Source organism: Heptranchias perlo, chromosome 5, assembly GCF_035084215.1.
Source record: "Heptranchias perlo isolate sHepPer1 chromosome 5, sHepPer1.hap1, whole genome shotgun sequence".
In the NCBI taxonomy this organism is placed as follows: domain Eukaryota; kingdom Metazoa; phylum Chordata; class Chondrichthyes; order Hexanchiformes; family Hexanchidae; genus Heptranchias; species Heptranchias perlo.
Window position 1 is genome coordinate 98570558 of NC_090329.1, and position 19644 is coordinate 98590201.

Here is a 19644-nt window from a genome sequence, read left to right on the forward strand (position 1 = left end):
GCAAGAAATGCAGAGAAAATTTTAGAAACTCAGAGAGGGAGAGATTGCGAGAATACCAGAAAAGAGAGACTTGCCAGAAGATGGGGGGAAAAAGAAAGGAAAACTCAGACAGAGATGACAGTATCAAAGAGTCTGAGGCATACAGACAAAAGAGAGGGAGACCGAGTCTAAGAAAAGTAGACAGAAATAACTAAAGTGGAGGACAAGTAAAGAGACATTTACAAAAAAAAAATTTTTTTTTAAAATGTTTGTCCATTAGCAATGTCACATGAGATCAACATGTGTAGAATAAATGTAAGTACTGAAATAAAATCAGAAAATGCTGGAAATACTCAGCAGGTCAGGCAGCATCTGCGGAGAAAGGAATAGAGTTAACGTTTCAGGTCAAAGACCTTTTGTCAAAACTGGAAGAAATAAAGATTTAACAATTTTTAAGCAAGCACAGAGCTAGGGGAGGGGTGGTAATGGGACAAGTAAAGAAACAAAAGATGGGTCTAGAGGGGCTGTAAATGCCAACAGCAGAACCATTACAGCACCTGCTGGCTGAAAAAATGGGAGTAGTAAGTACTGGTTGCATGTTCCTATTGAATTTGCCATTGTTGTTCTGCCATTTTTTCCCTTTTATTGGGCTCAATTTTGAAATGGTGGTGAGTTGGCAGTGGAGGGGCGGGGGGGGCGGTGAAGTTGCGTGTGGCAAACCCACACAAACAAAACTTACCGTTTCCAACGCGATTGCCGTCAGGAGCTGCAACGCAGGGTGAGGGGGGGGGGGTGTGGGGGGAGAAGAGAGAAAGTGAGACATCATCCGGCGCTGGAATGGAAGATTGGGGGGGAGAGGGGAAGATCGGGGGTGGGTGGGGTGAAGACAGGGAGATCGGGGGGACGTCGGCATGGGGGTAAAGAGGAAGAGATCGGAAAGGGAGACATCAGACATTGGAGCAGGGTGAAAGGTAGGTTGATTTTGTGTTTTAACGTTGTGCAATGGTTTTTGATGTACTTTATTTAGTTTCCTATTCCTGATCCGGCCCTTCAGCCTGTTTCACCAGGTGTGAATCAGAAGCGGTGGGCAAGCCGCCCAGGTAAGTTTAAAAAATCGTTTTAAGTACATAATCTGTCACAAGTAAAGTGCCTTAAGTACCGCAATGAGGTACATTTGGCTCCGGATTCAGGCGGACACGGGTGCGTCCGTGGGGTACTCAGAAGTCAGCGGATTGGAGCCGGCTTCCGAACCTGAACAGGATTTCCCCGATTTTCAGAGCCCCGCCTCCCCAAAGCACCTGCAATTTCCCTGTAAAATTGAGCCCGTTGACTCTAGACCAATCAGTGTTCCCTATCTACCATTTTCTCTGCCTCACTTTGTTTCCCCAGGCCAGTCACTATTCCTTGAACAAAAGGTGGATAGGGTCACCTGCTCCCAGGCCTTTGACAATACTGCTCTGTAATAGTGACGCAATTGGTCCAGGGCATAGAAACAGCTTATAGGTGGGTAAAAACCTGACCGCTACTTGACTACTTCCCTACAGCTAAGAATGGAAACCTACAATTTGGGTAAATGCAGACCCAGACTTACGTTTACCATTGCTTTGCATTGCCTCTAGTTATATCAATCATGTGGTGTTTTGACAAACCAGTTCTAGTCATGAATTTGAATGGTATGTGAGATCATATGATATTAGCATTATTTCTTCTTCCATAGTAAAAGGCTATCATTCAGGACACTGCATGTGGTATGATCTCAGATGCCACAAGTTCTCTTTGTGTGCTCTTTGCCACAAGTTAACCTTAAGCAGACTCACAGATTAAGAATTCTTCATTTGGGAACTATTTTGTGACCGTGTTTATTAATATATAATTTTTTAATATTGTAACACTTTTGTCTGTTCCACATTCAGCAATTTTCCAAAATTGTAGAATTTCTGTGTTTTTTGTGTGCAACACATGCTCTGGGATACAGTGGGTTATTTTGTAACCTAAAACAAATATTGCTGTCACAATACCTTCTGTAATTTGAATCAGTGGTTACAATTTGGGCTACTTCCGATTACTTGTGGGGTTTTTTTGTGCATTCTACTAAAGTCAGCTTCTGTAGGCAAACTTGTGTTTCCTATGGCTGAAACTTGACTTTGTGTGATGGCAGACTAGTGGGTGAGCAATGAATCCTTGTATTGGGGCAGGCACCAGCAAAGTACAGGGTGACCTGACCTTTCCAAACGGTTGCTGATGGACTGTGTAGCTCAGGCTAAACTAATTGAAATTTATTTTCAGAAGTAAAGTTATACAAAAGCAAATGAGATTAACAAATAATAGGGAAGAAATTTAACGGTGCCATTGTGCTGCTAGAAGTGCAATTTGGCAAAACTCCTGCCCACTGCTTTCACCTACTGATGATCTCGTTCCCGGAATGGGATCATTTAAATAATTGAGGTGATCAACAATGAGCAGATCAAGCGTGAGCTGACTTTTGGCACCTGAATGGATAAAATGACCCATCCGTTGTTCTGTAATTTGGTTATGAGTTCAAAGAGTTACTGGATTTCAAACTACATGACCTGACATCACAAGCTACAGATATTGGAAAATCGCTAGCTGAAGTCCATTTTTTAAAAAAAAGTTTTAAATCCTAGGGCACTTATCTCAAAATGTATAATCAAATTTCATATGATAACTACTGATCCCTTGTCTGTCAGCAGTGACTGTCATCTGTAATTTTAACTCTTAAATATATACATTTGTTAGTCCAAACAAGTATGTGGATGTTTATATGTGTATATGTATAGAATTTGCTGACTTAAAAGGAGTGAGATGTGGGAAAATAATTCAATTCAGGACATAGGGAGCTTTGAGCTCATGGTTTCCTTCTTCCTGACTTAAGGAAATTATTTTCCATATCTTGCTGTTCTACATCAGTAAATCTGTTTGATTCCTGAGCACTTGTCAAAGAGTCCATTTCCTAGTGAAGGTGATCAGTCCCCCTCTAACTCATGCCTATCAGACAGATTTTATGTGCTTCCCAGTTGTTCTTATGATTGTAAGTTAACTTGAACATGCATATTTTTCTGATTTCTGTATACTCAAAGTTCTTCAAGACATCTATTAAAAGTCATATGTAAATGCAGAGGGAGTACAATGGTGTGGAATGTTAGGTAGCAATTTCCCCACATGGTGGGTTTCCCCCATCTCAGCCAGACCAATGCACAAGAGCAAGGTGGGAGGGAACAAGGTTGGACCTGTAAGAACACCAGGATTTCTATTCTGACTAGAATATTTATCAAGGTCACCAAATGAACCTTAAACCCTTTCACCGTAAATCCTCACCAAAGAATTGTTTGGGGGTTAATCATCCAGTTTAGGAGTGAATGATGCTCAAATTTGTCTTGCCGAACTGTCTTGCATCAACCAGTTTGGATTATATATTAGCTTTTATTTTATCAGCCTCTAATTAGAACACACATAAACATCTGAGTGAATAAACCCTTTCTTGCCAATTGTCAAAGAAGTCAGATGAACATCATAAACTAAAAATTGTTTATTAACCATAGAATCATAAATAGCAGCATTTAAACCTAAACATTGTGTAAAAGTAAACATCTAGTAGAAGGGTTAATTGACAATATGAATAAGAGGTCACAGTAAATGAGCTGTAACTGTTGATCATAAATTAAAAATTGAGATGAGTATCTGAGGTTGATATAAATTGGTGACATGGATTAGAAAACTTACAGTTAACAGCATTAGATCACCAGTTTATTGACTAAATTTGAGCCGGATTTTGCTGTGAAAATAAAGGTGAGGTTAACAGCACTCATCGTTATTTAGGCGCAAATTGGACAGCAACTTCCGGCGAGCGCATATGTGCGGTTAAACGTGAAAATCTGGAAGTTGCTGTCCGAGATGTGCTGCCCCTCTGTAAGCTGCGCGAAAACGGCATCTCGCCATCAGGCTTCCTGTTCAAACGTATTGAATGGCGTGAAGTTCCTGTACTGATGTCGCAGATACAGACTAAACTCGCAACAAAAGGTTAGGGCTTGTCCATTCCAGTCTAACTACCCTTTTAACAGTGTGGTAAATCTTAATTACTGCCAAACAATCTCTCTGGAACTGAAAATTAACTTTTACAAGTCCAGAGTCTCATTCCTTCAGCTTTTAATTATTGGAGATTTTTTAAAAAAAAAGATTTAAATAACTTTTTTTTACTTTTTCTTTCAGTCTCTTTTATCTCTCTCAATCCAATCTTTCTTTCCCTCTCTCTATTTTGCTTTCTGTACCTGATTTGACATTGAGTTCACTATTCTAACTTATACTTCCTGGTTCAGACTCTGTGCTGTTCATAACCAATCAAACTGAAGAATTGTTAAACAGCTTCTTGCCCTTTTCACTCAAGTCTCAGATGCCCTGTAGAGGGAGCTGTGCTGCTTGGGTCTCAATTTACAGTAACTTGCTGTGCAAAACCCCCATAGAAAGTCTTTGGGAAAGTGCTGTCATTCATTCGCCGCTCACAGTAAAATCCAGCCTGATGATTCTATATGCTTGTAGTCAGCAATGTTTCCACAACTTATGCAACCTCGTCCTTATAAGCTGGCGTGGATGGAACTGATTAGGAACATTAGAAATATGAGTAGGCCATTCAGCTCCTCAAGCCTGTTCCACTATTCAGTTAGATCATGGCTGATCTGCACCTCAACTCCATACCTCTTGATACCCTTACCTAACAAAAATCTATCTATCTCCATCTTGACAGCTCCAATTGTCCCAGCATCCACAGCCTTTTGGGGAAGAGAGTTCCAGATTTCTACAACCCTTTGTGTGGAAAAAGTGCTTCCTCATTTTGCTCCCTTGTTCTTGATTTCCCCCACCAAATGAAATAGAGTCTTGTTATCTACCCTATCAAATCCCTTTAACATTTTGAACACCTCGATCAGATCACCCCTCAAACTTCTTTACACAAGCCAAGTTTATGTAACCTGTCATCATAATTTAATCCTCTAAGCCCCGGTATGATTTTGGTGAATCTGCGCTGCACCCCTCCAAGACCAATATATTCTTCTTGCAGTGCAGTGCTCAAAACTGAACACAGTACTCCAGATGGGGTCTGACCAAGGCTCCATACAACTGAAGCACAGTTCCTGCCCTTTGTATTCCAGCCCCCTTGAGATAAAGACAAACATTCCATTAGCCTTTTTCATTATTTTTTGCACCTGTCCACTGGCTTTTAATGAATTGTCTTGCCTTTCTCTGGAAGGATGGTGTTAGCTTTCTGACACATCAGATTGATGATCCTCTTTCTGTAGAGAGCCTCATGGATCCACTGCTCCTGGGTAAACTCACCTTCCACGTTGGTATCTATATCTGGACTAGCTGGCTTAAATCTCACCTCCCTTTGTCTCAGTGAAACTTGTACATCTAAGTGACGCACTTGTATCTGCTTGCGTCTGGCTGGTACAATCTTAACTTCTGTTACTTTCTGTTTGTCAGAGATGCACTTTCCAATTTTATGGAGACACCCTGCCACATGTAGTAGACAGAGTACTACTAATAGAACTAGAACTAACTAAGAACTGAAGGTTGAGACTGAACTTGGTGTCAAAAATATTATCATCAAAAAACCTTACTTCCAAAGAAACCTCCCCAATTCTGCTGACCAATCTGAGTGACATGTTGTTCGAAGAGTTCTGGTGTCAGTCACTTCACACAACCCTGTCGACACCTTTGATGACCTGCAAATCAATGAAGCACCAGTACCTAGACAGGCTAGTTCACTCATTTATTCCCTAGTTTTAGGTCTTTGTTAACAAAGGGACTAACACAGGTCCAAACAAGGCAGGACATCTTTATGACCCCCTTAACCAGCAATGTCCTGACCTGGGGTCTTGAAGGTTTGAACATAAGAACATAAGAACATAAGAAATTGGAGCAGGAGTAGGCCAATCGGCCCCTCGAGCCTGCTCCGCCATTCAATAAGATCATGGCTGATCTGATCCCAACCACAAATCTAAAGAACACAAGAAGTCGGAGCAGGACCCGGCCACATAGCCCCTGGGCCCTCTCCGCCACCCACAGGGCATTGACCGATCCGAACTCAGCTTCATGTCCAATTTCCTGCCCGCTCCCCATAACCCCTAATTCCCTTTACTTCTAGGAAACTGTCTATTTCTGTTTTAAATTTATCTAATGATGTAGCTTCCACAGCTTCCTGGGGCAGCAAATTCCACAGACCTACCACCCTCTGAGTGAAGAAGTTTCTCCTCATCTCAGTTTTGAAAGAGCAGCCCCTTATTCTAAGATTATGCCCCCTAGTTCTAGTTTCACCCATCTTTGGGAACATCCTTACTGCATCCACCCGATCAAGACCCTTCACAATCTTATATGTTTCAATAAGATCGCCTCTCATTCTTCTGAACTCCAATGAGTAGAGTCCCAATCTACTCAACCTCTCCTCATATGTCCGCCCCCTCATCCCCGGGATTAACCGAGTGAACCTTCTTTGTACTGCCTCGAGAGCAAGTATGTCTTTTCTTAAGTATGGAGACCAAAACTGTATGCAGTATTCCAGGTGCGGTCTCACCAATACCTTATATAACTGCAGCAATACCTCCTTGTTTTTATATTCTATCCCCCTAGCAATAAAAGCCAACATTCCGTTGGCTTTCTTGATCACCTGCTGCACCTGCATACCAACTTTTTGATTTTCTTGCACTAGGACCCCCAGATCCCTTTGTACTGCAGTACTTTCCAGTCTCTCGCCATTAAGAAAATAACTTCCTCTCTGATTTTTCCTGCCAAAGTGCATAACCTCACATTTTCCAATATTATATTGCATCTGCCAAATCTCCGCCCACTCACCCAGCCTGTCTATATCCCCTTGCAGGTTTTTTATGTCCTCCTCACTCTCTACTTTCCCTCCCATCTTTGTATCATCTGCAAATTTTGATATGTTGCACTCGGTCCCCTCCTCCAAATCGTTAATGTAGATTGTAAAGAGTTGGGGACCCAGCACCGACCCCTGTAGAACACCACTGGTTACTGGTTGCCAGTCCGAAAATGAACCATTTATCCCAACTCTCTGCTTCCTGTTCGATAACCAATCCTCCACCCATGCCAGAATATTACCCCCAATCCCGTGATTTTTTATCTTAAGTAATAATCTTTTATGTGGCACCTTGTCGAATGCCTTCTGGAAGTCTAAATACACTATGTCCACTGGTTCCCCTTTATCCACCCTATACGTTATATCCTCGAAGAACTCAAGCAAATTTGTCAGACATGACTTCCTCTTCATAAAGCCATGCTGACTTTGTCCTATTAAATTATGCTTATCTAAATGTTCCGTTACTGTCTCCTTAATAATAGACTCCAAAATTTTACCCACCACAGATGTTAAGCTAACTGGCCTATAATTTCCAGCCTTCTGCCTACTACCCTTTTTAAATAACGGTGTTACATTAGCAGTTTTCCAATCTGCCGGGACCTCTCCTGAGTCCAGGGAATTTTGGAAAACTATCACCAAAGCATCCACAATCCCTACTGCCACTTCCCTCAAGACCCTAGGATGGAAGCCATCAGGTCCAGGGGATTTATCCGCCTTGAGTCCCATTATTTTACTGAGTACCATCTCCTGAGTGATTTTAATCGTATTTAGCTCCTCCCCCCGAGAGTCCCCTGTTTGTCCAGTGTTGGGATATTCTTAGTGTCCTCTACTGTAAAGACTGAAACAAAATATTTGTTCAGCATTTTTGCCATCTCCATGTTTCCCACCATTAATTTCCCGGTCTCATCCTCTAAGGGACCTATGTTTGCCTTAGCCACCCTTTTTCTTTTTATATAACTATAGAAACTCTTGCTATCTGTTTTTATATTTTTTGCTAATTTCTTTTCATAATCTAACTTCCCTTTCTTAATCAATCCTTTAGTTACTTTTTGCTGTCTTTTGAAGAATTCCCAATCTTCTATCCTCCCACTAAGTTTGACTTCTGTCCCTGCTAAGTCTTCATGGTTAAATTATCATTTGACATTTCCTTTGGTGGCATTTAGTCTGACAACTGACTATATTTTGAGGACACATTTAAGGCAATTCTTAGGATATTTTTCCTACAAGTCCACTTTTTTTTATAGTGAGCAGTGGAGAATCATCATTGGATTCTCTTGCACACCTTCTAGTGATTAGTTTTGTACAGCAATATTGCCCTTTAAGCTAGCATTTAATGTCCCTTTCTGCAATCCCCTGGGATGAACATAAGATCATAAGAAATAGGAGCAGGAGTAGGCTATACGGCCCCTTGAGCCTGCACCGCCATTCAATAAGATCATGGCTGATCTTCCACCTCAACTCCACTTTCCTGCCCTATCCCCATGTCCCTTGATTCCCTTAGTGTCCAAATATCCATCAATCTCAGTCTTGAATGTACTCAACAGCTGAGTATCCACAACCCTTTGGGGTAGAGAATTCCAAAGGTTCACAACCCTCTGAGTGAAGAAATTTTTCCTCATCTCAGTCCTAAATGGCCGACCCCTTATCTTGAGACTATGACCTCTAGTTCTAGACTCTCCAGCCTGGGGAAACAGCCTCTCAGCATCAACACTGTCAAGCCCTCTCAGAATTTTATACATTTCAATGAGATCACCTCTCATTCTTCTTAACTCCAGAGAGTACAGGCCCATTCTATTCAATCTCCCCTCATAGGACAACACTCATCCCAGGAATCAGTCTAGTGAACCTTTGTTGCACCGCCTCTAATGCAAGTATATCCTTCCTTAGGTGTGGAGCCCAAACTGCACAGTACTCCATGTGTAGTGTCACCAGAGCCCTATATAATTGCAGCAAGACCTCCTTACTCTTATACTCCAACCCCCTTGCAATAAAGGCTAACATATCATTTGCCCTCCTAATTTCTTGCTGTACCTGCATGTTAACATCATTGAGTTACATAGAATGGACAGCACAGAAACAGGCCATTCAGCCCAACAGGTCCATGCCAGTGTTTATGCTCCACATGAGCCTCCTCCCTCCCTACTTCATCTAACCCTATCAGCATACCCTTCTATTCCTTTCTCCCTCATGTGCTTATTTAGCTTCCCTTTAATGCATCCATGCTATTTGCCTCAACTACTCCTTGTGGTAACGCGTTCCACATTCTTTGGGTAAAGAAGTTTTTCCTGAATTCCGTTTAGGATTTACTAGTGACTATCTTATATTTATGACCTCTAGTTTTGGACTCCTCCACATGTGGAAACATTTTCTCTATCAAACCCTTTCATTATCTTAAAGACCTCTATCAGGTCAAAACCTCAGCTTTCTCTTTTCTAGAGAAAAGGGCTCCAGCCTGTTCAGCCTTTCCTGATAAGTTTATCCTCTCCGTTCCGGTATCATCCTTGTGAACCTTTTTTGCACTGTCTCCATTGGCTCTATGTCCTTTTTATAATATGGAGACTGGAACTGTGCACAGTATTCCAACTTTCTGTGATTCATGTACAAGGACACCCAAATCCCTCTGACCACCAACATTTCTTCAGTCTCTCACCTTTTAAAAAATATTCTGAGACTTGTAAATGGCTAATGCTTTCAGAATAGTGTCTAGAATAGAATAGGTTGCTGGTCCATGCTACAGCTACTGCTCACTGATGCATCTGTTGCTGAAGTTAACTGCCTGACTCTTTTCCAAGATTTAGTCGTAACATGACAGGTTCCCAGAAGAAGGATATTAAACACCAGGTAGGTGATCCCACAGGATAATCTAAAGAAGGGAAGAAAATAAATAAAAGGAGCAAAGAAAAATCCTATAGATTCACCACTAAGTTTTTGTAAAAAGTATTTCACGATCTTGTGGGATAAATTGTAAATGCTGTAGAATTTTCACTGTCAGGTATATTAAAAGAAATAAAACCTATTCCAGCTAATTACACTCACTAAAAAACATTTAGCATTGACCAGTTAGCTATAACCAGTGGCACGGCTCTTGAAAATTTCCTTCTTGTTCGTGAAATGTTTAAGTTACCTTGCAGTTAATGGAGTTAAGGAAACTCAAAACAATCTTTTTAACCTTATTTGTCATCCTTGCAGCTGTCAGCATGTTCCCTTTGGGTTAGTTCAGGGGATGAAGACTAGGAAAGGAGATGTTGTCTTTCTAGAAGATGTTCTGAATGAAGCCCGCTCCAGAATGCTGCAAAACATGGCTGCCTCAAAGAGTGAGTACTCCACTCCTAAAGTTTGAGGTTTATTGCTTTACAATCTAACCATTTCTATAAGGACTATTTCCTCCCTAGTTGAAGGCTGCCGACGCCTAGTGGTGCTAGAATTATTCTGGCTGATAGCAGCTAGCTCTAGGAAGAAAATTATAGAACTCACATACAGAACACAATAAAGGGTCCAAACATAAGCTTGGTTTTTTTTTTCCAAATTGAGGATAAATCCATTGCAAGTTAATTTTTTTTCTGAGGTGATGATTCAGGACAACTTCAGTATTTGCAGATTATTTGTGTGTAATTGTTTATTTTTGTTCATGCGAAGCAACAAAGGAGCTGGAAGACCCTGAAGATACAGCAGAGAAAGTGGGTGTTGCTGCACTTATTATTCAGGTAATGACTGACATTGGGCCATTTTCATGGTATTGTGGAGATTAGATGATTCTTAAACAGTTTATCACCATTCCTTTTTATGGTTTGTAAAATCAATGGATGTGATTTTATGTCTAAGCTAAACTAGAACATTACATGACAGAACCCCACTGGATACAATGGATTTGTCTTAATTTTTTTTCTCTTGTAAAGTTATTTGCTCACTATGATACAGTCCGCACACTATGCAAAATGTGACAAAGCTAGGCGTTCTGGTCCCGATCCTCCCCTAATACTAATTTGAAACTAACTACTCAGATGCACAAGAGCAACAGGATTATCCCATTAATCAGCCCTGAAAACTTGCAATCCCTGTACTTATGCCAGGATAACACCTGCTACGAAGCTCTGCCGCTGACCCTGTCAAAGGTATACAGGGTCAGGGGGGAGGGTCCCTGATTTGTATGTCCCTGACGGGCATATCTCGGGCACCCGCCTGATCCCACATCCCACATACCAGAAAGTTGGCCTACTGCAGCTGTACAAGATGGGGTTGCCAGGATCCCCCTATAATAAGATGATTTTATGGCCCTCAGTTCCCTTTGTAAGGGGCCCGCTAAAAGGAAAGAAGAAAAAAAAATTGTGCCTACCTGTCTTCAAGGGCCCAGGACTGGACTCCCAAGATAACTATTAGTGTGCCTCTTTGGCATATTGGCCCCCACTTGAACACCAGGCCAAGTCTAAGGAAATTCCCAGCCTGGGGGTCCCTCCTCTCTTGCCACACCCCTGTGACATAGGTGACCTTGTAATGGGCAGATAAGGACCTTGTAAGGTTCTCCCGGATGCTAGCAGCGCATGCTCGGATTCAGTGTATCCGGGTCCTGCCCTGTTTTCCAGCCATACTGTCGTGTTCCTGCCCGAGTTGCAGTGGGGGGGTGCACTGGAAGGGCCTAGGAATTTCTGCCCCATTGAGTTTATTTTCCTCTGTGGGGAATCATCTAACCTCCACTTAGCATTTCCCAACTGAGAGCAGAAACTTAGCAATCTTGAGGTGTTACAATTGTGAATTCACAACCCACCACTCTGTCACTGCATGTTGGTGCTCCAATACACTGGTTGTGCTATCATGCTGCAAATGTGTTTAAAGGCTCCAAATAAGTTTTCCCAATGTTGGTTCCACATAAAAATTGAATGACAAATTCTTGGCTTCGTGTACACTTCTGCTGTTGAGACTTTGGTTATAGTACAGGGAAAGAATTGTTCCACTCCATTTAATTTGCACATTGACAATTCAAATGAATTCTCTACCACAGAAGGCTGTGGAGGCCAAGTCACTGAATATATTTAAGAAGGAGCTAGATAGATTTCTAGACACAAAAGGCATCAAGGGGTATGGGGAGAGAGCGGGAATATGGTATTGAGATAGAGGATCAGCCATGATCAAATTGAATAGCGGAGCAGGCTCGAATGGCCTAATCCTGCTCCTATTTTCTATGTTTCTAAATGAGTGTATTTTTGATAGCTTCTTCTGCAGCAATCTTGTAGTTTTGTTTTGAAGTTTCTCTTTCTCTGAATTTTCTTTTTAAAGGAAGTTTAATTTTATAATCAGTCATCATAACAATGCTGCTTAAAATGTGTTTTCTTCTGTTGGTCATCTGTGTCCTGGAGCAGATCTTCTCTATAAGATGGTGGAGAAAAAGCTGGGGAGGGGGTGGGGATAAACAGCAGCTGTTTTGCTCCCTAAGTGTTGAGCGTACAAAATTGGGTGTTGTCTAATCAGGTTGTATTTTGGAACCAGCAGGACACAGAGATTGCATTTGAATGTAAATGACATCCACTCGACTTAAGTTTACAACTATGTAGGATGTAAGAGACGTCAAATTGTTTGTTAAATAATATATTGATCACATAATTTTGGATTCTCGCTCAACGTCAACTTTTCCTGATTTTATTTCAAGCTGTTAAGTTAGATTTCTTGTTCAAATAAAGAAAACCAAGTCATTTTATTATATCATTTATAGGACTTCAAAGGTCCCCTTTTGTCTGATTATGAATTCGACTGGGATCGTGTCCTCCAAAGCCAGGGAGATACTGGAGTATTCCTGCAATACACTCATGCAAGGCTGTGTAGGTAAGGTATGCATGCAAAAGAGTCAAGAAAACCTTTAGCAGGGTAGTGCGGGTGATGTAAAACAATTGCCCACACAGTGTCTAATGTCAGCAAAACTCTGAACTATAAATGTAGCTAATGAAATAAAAAGAAATTGCACAGTAATCTTTCTGATAGTACTCCAACAGTGACTACCATTTGATACCACATACTCCCCTTCCTCTGGGCATGGCACCTGTACAGTGGCAGTATTGAATGCTCCAGCTCCCTTGAGTTCGGAGGAAATGAGGGATGAATTGTATTGAATACAGTCATGCTAACTCCAAGGAATTCCCACTGGTTTTGCTAAAGTCTATTTAGTCATTCTTAGTTCTGACTAATGAAAGACAACCAAGAGAAGACATCACTACATACTTTATGGACCTTAGCTACCTGCATTGTAAAGCACCAAGTTAAAGCACTCTCTTAACTCAATGAGCTTATCCAGTCAGTAGCTAAGACAGAGGCCTCAATATTTACGGGGAGGCGGGGAGGGAGTGGCGGTGCTTCAGCCACCGGTAAACCTGGAAATACCGGGAAGGTGGCGGTCCTGCCGAATTTAATGATCGAGGTGGGGGGTGGGGGGAGGGAGAGATCGTGGCAGAAGGTTTGCTTGAGGGCCCGGGGGGGAGCACTCCTGCTGCTCCTGGCCCACAAGCAGTGCTGGAAAGGCAGATACCTGTTGGATCCGGCAGTTCTCGCCTCCCTTCAGCTGCCGGGTTTCCCGAACCCTGGGAAACCCGGCCCGCAGCCGTTAAATTCAAATGACTGCCAAAATTTGAGGAACACAGCCTCATTTAAATATTAAAATCACTGGCCTATCTGTCCAGAGCGGGTTATTCAGCCCCTCCCAAACCCGCCGGGGTTAAACTAAAAGTAGGCGGGCTCGCGGCGGGTTGGGATTGGGTTTCACATTTTTAACAATTTAACCCTCAACCCTCTCCCGCCAGTCATGTGGGGGGGTGGTTAAAAGTCCCGTCCCGTCCCCCCCCCCCCCCCCCCCCCAATAGAGTAGAAAGGCTCCACATTCAATCTCTGTTCAGCTGATCTCATCCTGCGTGATGATAGAAGAACAGCAAATGGTTTCAGCACTCTTGGGTTAGCAAGTGGAAAATCTGCCAGGGTGCACATTACTGATGAACATATGCATATGTGAATGTTGTATAAAGACAGAATAAGACTCAACTGTGATATCTCTGCAGTCGAATAGCAATGGTCTGTGTGACTCGGTGCTGCACGACTCAACATATTTACACACGAAACCATTGGGGTTGGAGGGGAATGGTGTGGCACTTTTTAAACTTTAACTTATTAAACAGAAATAAATACTTTTATGCAAACTATTTTTGGAGATGCTTATTGGTCACCTGCCCTCTCGGCTCAGACGGTCTATGATCCAGGGGATTAGGGAGTGATTCATACCCGTACCCAAAAAAGACTTGAGGTTCTTGCTTCCGCTTTGATAGTGTATTCTCTTCGCTCTGGAGCGGTTTGTTTTTATTTAAGAAACTTTTTTTTTTAAACTGTGCCATTTACAAATGTTTTGCACATTACGCAAGCCAGCAGTCCTAGTGTTCAAACAGTTAGTAGTAAAAGAAGCGACTTGTGAAGTGAATGTAGACTTGAGGCCGTCTGTCATGGAGAGGTAGTGGCCACTATGTGCCAGCAAGAGAAATTGGCAGTTGACTGTAGAATGTTCTGCAGATAATACCCCCGCATTTTTCCATAGATCAATAACCTGTAGTGATAACAGCCATAATCTGTATATATTTTTGCATATTATATAAATAAAGATGTAGAGTATAGTAGGCAGACAGTCTGTGTCTGCAATGATTTCCAAGGATGTGATTAGACAACATTTTGTTTGTTTTTCATATATTTGCACTAAAATACAGGGGGGAATTTTAATCCCCCAGGGGTGGGTGGGGGGGCGTTAAAATTCTTAAAAATCTGAAACCCGACCCCAACCCACCATGATCACGCCTACTTCCGGTTTTATCGGGGCTGGTTGGGAGGCGGGCGAGTAACCTGACGTGGGTCAGTAATTTAAATATGTTAATCAGGCTGCGTGCCTCAGATTTTAGCAGACGTTTACATTTAACGGCTGCGGGTAAGGTTTCCCAGAGCTCGGGAAACCCGGCAGCTGAAGGAAAGCGAGAATGGCCGGATCCAACAGTTAAGTGCTTTTTATAGCACTGCTCGTGGGCCAGAAGAAGCAGGAGTGCTTCCCGGCCCCCCAAGCTAACCTGCCGCGATCGGCCTCCCTCCCAGCAAATCACTGATCCCCCCCCCCCCCCCAACCCGGTGACCTGTCGACACCCTTCCTCCCTCCTCTCCACTCCCCGGCTGCGGCCTTCCAGCCCAACAGCCAGCCAGCCTCTCAACCTGGCTGGTTGCTGCATGGGAAATGGAGAAAAAAAATTCAAGTGAGGTCCTGCTGTTAAACTCTGTCTTCCGGTCCTCCACATTCCCCGTATTTCTGGGTTTCCCGGTCGCTACTACCCCTCCCTCCCCATAAATATTGGGGCCACTGTTTCAAAAATGGCCTATACATTTCTCTAATGCTACTCTTTCTATTATAATCCTTGGATTGCCTTATCTCTAATTACGTTGTGCTCAACACTAATTAAGACTGTTAAGAATTAAGGCCATTCAACAAAGCTTATAAATACACTGGCCCCAAAATTCCTTTGGATGTGATCCTCGCGTAACTTCTGAGATCACTCCGGCCAGTGTTTGCAGGATCAGTGGGACAGCATCTAATAAGCGTGGGGCAGGTGAGCACAGTGGACACATTTCTAGTGCCTGTCTGCCCCTTATGGCCAAAAACACCAGCACCCGCCCGCCATTTCAAGTTCTAGTGAAACTGTTTAACGGTATCTGAGACTGAGCAATGGCATTATTGATGCTGGCAGCAGCACTGAAGTGTCCTATACTGCTTGTTCTACTTTATATATTGATAACTGTGATTTTTTTTTAAATTTAGTTTACAGAGAACATGTGAAAATGAAGTACAGACCCAGTTCAACCCAACTTATTTACAAGATCCTCAGGCAATTGCTTTACTACAGCATCTCCTCAGGTACAAAGATGATGACAGATGCAGCTCTACCTGTTTTTTGGGATTCTATAAACTGTATAATTCTTGATTCAATGGATGTGAGAGCTACTGAACATTCTTTCTCTTCTAAGTTCCACCTCTGATCAGTTGCACACTATACAATAGGTAGAAATCTTTTGCACTTTAAATTTATGCAGCAATTTTGTTCATTTTACTAATTTTGTTTCTATTAAAAGTATTTTAAGAAATATTTTTCTTAAAATTCAGTGCAATATTGTACCACATTCAGTCCAAAATGCAATTAAAGGAAATGATAAGAGTGCTTCAGTGCACTGGCTTGAACGACGCTGGTGGAGACCTAGGAGCAGTTTGTCTGGGGGAGAGTGATGGATAAGACATTCAAGCCTCTGAAAAAACTTTTGGACATTTATGTATTCAAAAAAAACCTAGTAAAAATACCAACTTTTATTTTTCAAAGCTATAATCCAAACTACATTTCTTTTGAGATTGGAGTTTCTTTTAGACATTTTTTTTAAAAATCCCCGAATAGCAGATAGTTTTAGGAGTTTTGTGTTTGAATTAGATTGAGCTAGTAATAATGGAGGCTGCTTAGACCCAAGAAGGGGGGAACAATGCAGATGAAATGCAGAGGTCAAGGAGTTTGAAAGAGGCAAGACTGCAAACAAAAGCGGAATTTCATCTGGGGAACTGGAACTTGGTAGCTGGCACAGGCAACAGAGAGATATAAATATAAGCAGTTGTCCTTTTTTGATAGTAGGTTTGAGAGGATATGAAACTCTTCAGTCCACACCAGAAGCATCTTCAGTGACAGCTGGAAGAGAATCACACAGGAAATTGTGCAAGTTGACTCATTTGATTTTTGGATAAAAATCAGTTATTGAAAACTGTCAGTTATTTTAAAATACAGGAGTTTGATAAAAATAAGTAAAAGCTGAAAAAGAGTGACAAACTATATTCCATATATGTGCTACCATCAACAAAATGGCCACGATTCACCCAACCCGTACGCACATCCCATTCACGTGCTCTTTAACTATTTTTTTTTAAACCTCATTATTACCAAGATAATAAACACAGTCTGCCGGTTCTTTGAACAGGATTGTGTTTGCAAGTATAGCAATACTTTGAAGAATGTACATTGAAAAGAAGAGAACTATTATGACTTGCTATTGAAAGACTGCTGCTGTGTCATAATTGCATTGGTGTCATTAGCTGACTACTGGGGAATTAGCAGAGTCAGTTATTTACTACAGTTTTACTTTCATATTTCTTCCCCAGGGAATAGTGCATAGCACACTCAGATCTAAGAGAGAGAGAGAGCCCAGGATAAAATATGAATAAAAAGTAGGAAGAGAATTGAACCCAGTTAATTATTTCTCACAATAAGATAACATTGCTGACTCACATAGTAACAATACATATCACTGTATAGTTCTGCATTGACCTTATTTCTATTTTGCTTTGGAACTACCCAGCATATAATTCCTGTATGTTAAATCCATAGCCATTTTGCAACGAATTCTTGTGAATGATGAACCATATGAACCAATAGGCTACAAAAACATATTCTTAGCTCTTATTCAGAGTAGGCTACCCCAGAGATCACCATAGGGCTCTACATCCTGATTTTGAACACTAACTTGGATATCAACAGCAAAGAGCCTGAACTTTCACATTACAACTTAAATACACATTTATCTTCTAGCAGCCAATGTGTAAAGGAAAAGCCTCTCGTGCACTCATTCGCTCACTCGTTCTCACAGGGACAAGTGCTCTTACTCTCACGGATGGGGCGTTCGCTTTCTTTCTCACACACAATGTACACACTCACGCTTTCTCCTTTGCTTTCTTTTCCCTTCCAAAGCGTTGTTGGTATGTGCTTGATGTCTTGCCAAGAGCAAGATATTCTAGTGTTCACACTGATTGGAAAAAATATGCACCGCACAAAATTTAAATTCTTGAGGCAAATAAAAATGCTTAGCCTTTAGTTCGGGGTGAGGGGGGTGGGGGTGGCAGGTGCCAGCCCCTAGATTGATTGTTGGGCCCTAGCCACTACCCATGGGGAAGGTCAGGAATCAGTACAAAGGAGAACCTGAGAGAGACAGGAGTGCTGTGCAAATGGATAAGAGGCCATTATAAAGATGATAGGTATTTACATCAGAAAACACCCTGCCACGATGCTTAATGATGGTGCCGGGTTGATTCTGTTTTGTGCCAGAGATAAAGGTGTCCATTGCTTATCCTACAGTCTGATTCGACAGGTCTGAACCCAAATTATATTTAAGAACGGTACATATTGTTAAGCTAACAAATGTAAGAGATTTAGAACAGAAAGCAAGAAAAACCTTTTGACACAAAGGGTTATGAGTCTGTGGCATGCACTACTGGGGTTAGTAATAGAAGCAGAGATCATATAAACACATAAGACTAGTTTAGATAGGTGGTTTAAGGAAAGGGGAATATGGAGATAATGACAAATGAGATTAGGACTGCTACTCATGTGGAGGATAAACACCAACTCAGACTGCTTGGGCTGAATAGCCTGTTTCCATGTTGTAATTTCTATAAAGTTCTGTGTCAGTATCCTGCTGGTGGGGGAGTGGGGAGAGAAACACGACAAGGTACGGAAGGAGTCACGGGCCGAACTAAAGTTAATGTAAACAACGGCAATGAGGTCAGGCCCTTCATAACTTTGAGTAAATAAGATCTTGGGAACAGATTTTAAATGGAGAAATATTTTGACAGGTGGAGAGACAGGTCTGTAATCCTCTTTATTTGTGTTGGATATTGCTTTGAATAAAGTTGGAAATCATGGATTTAGAGTCACTTTGAGAGGCCTTGAAACTATTCTTATGGAAAACATATTTGACAAAAATTGGGAAAAGAGCCATGTCATTTTTGTCACATGTAAGTGATGTGTTTTGAAGAATATTTGTGTTCTTCCATTTTGCAAAAAACAAATTGACAACTTTCATGAAGGACAATGCCTCTTAAAACACCAATGGCTTGAAAGTTTAAACTAATTACAAGTTTACTGTGGCTGTTGTGAAAACCAGACCAAAGCATTATTCTGGTTTTTAATACAGATAATTGATTTTTAATTTTGAAGGAGTGCTCACTAATTGCATTATATTAAACTCAAAAATGTTATGGCAAGGAATTCAGATATGTGGTCTTTTTTTTAAAGGTATGATGAAGTTCTATATCAAGTTTCGGAGGATCTCCAACCTAAACACCTTGTGAACTACCTGATAATGTTGAGGTAAAGGCTATTACTGCATCAGTAATGACATTTGTAGATAACAAACCTTAATGTCTGAAGCTTCATCTCTGGAATACAAGTTTTCTGCAAATTCCTTTAAAATATGCACACTCTAAACTTTCGGGATGAATAAAATCAATGTCAATATCAGATTTAATGTTATGGCGTTACATTGAATTATCATTGGGTTTCGCAATATCTTGACCAACTTAAAATGACCACCCAACAATTATTGGTCAGTAGCAAAATGCCATGTTTATTTCCTGACCATACAAAATGGCCATTTATACTACTGTTGAGGATGCAATCAAAACGATTGCTATTCTTGTGATAACCCTGTGATACGCAGATCAACATGCTGCACAAAGTCATCAGAGTAGTTCAGAGTCGCAGCTAGAAGCAGGTGGCCACTGAAATGCTGCCGCACCTTGGATTTGATTTCCTTAATCTATGTTTTGGTTTTCAGAGTGATACTGGCAAGATTAACATAGCCACCCCACCTCCCCTTCCTTCCTGCCTGTCCTTCCTGATTGTTAAATACCCTGGCATATTTCATTCTGGAGGGGGGAGAGTGAACAGCCAGTAGTCGTGGTCCATATTGGT

General features: G+C 41.5%; 1 protein-coding gene across 3 annotated transcripts in view; it reads left to right on the top strand.

The window, feature by feature from the left end:
* rars2 (arginyl-tRNA synthetase 2, mitochondrial) overlaps nucleotides 1-19644 on the top strand; it is an 80620-nt gene that overhangs the window by 52826 nt on the left and 8150 nt on the right. For all 3 annotated transcript variants that reach the window (XM_067984904.1, XM_067984905.1, XM_067984906.1), the window contains 5 exons: nucleotides 10055-10179; nucleotides 10502-10569; nucleotides 12570-12679; nucleotides 15684-15779; nucleotides 18967-19041. In XM_067984904.1, coding sequence (XP_067841005.1) covers nucleotides 10055-10179; nucleotides 10502-10569; nucleotides 12570-12679; nucleotides 15684-15779; nucleotides 18967-19041 — 474 coding nt within the window. The remainder of the gene's footprint in view (nucleotides 1-10054; nucleotides 10180-10501; nucleotides 10570-12569; nucleotides 12680-15683; nucleotides 15780-18966; nucleotides 19042-19644) is intronic.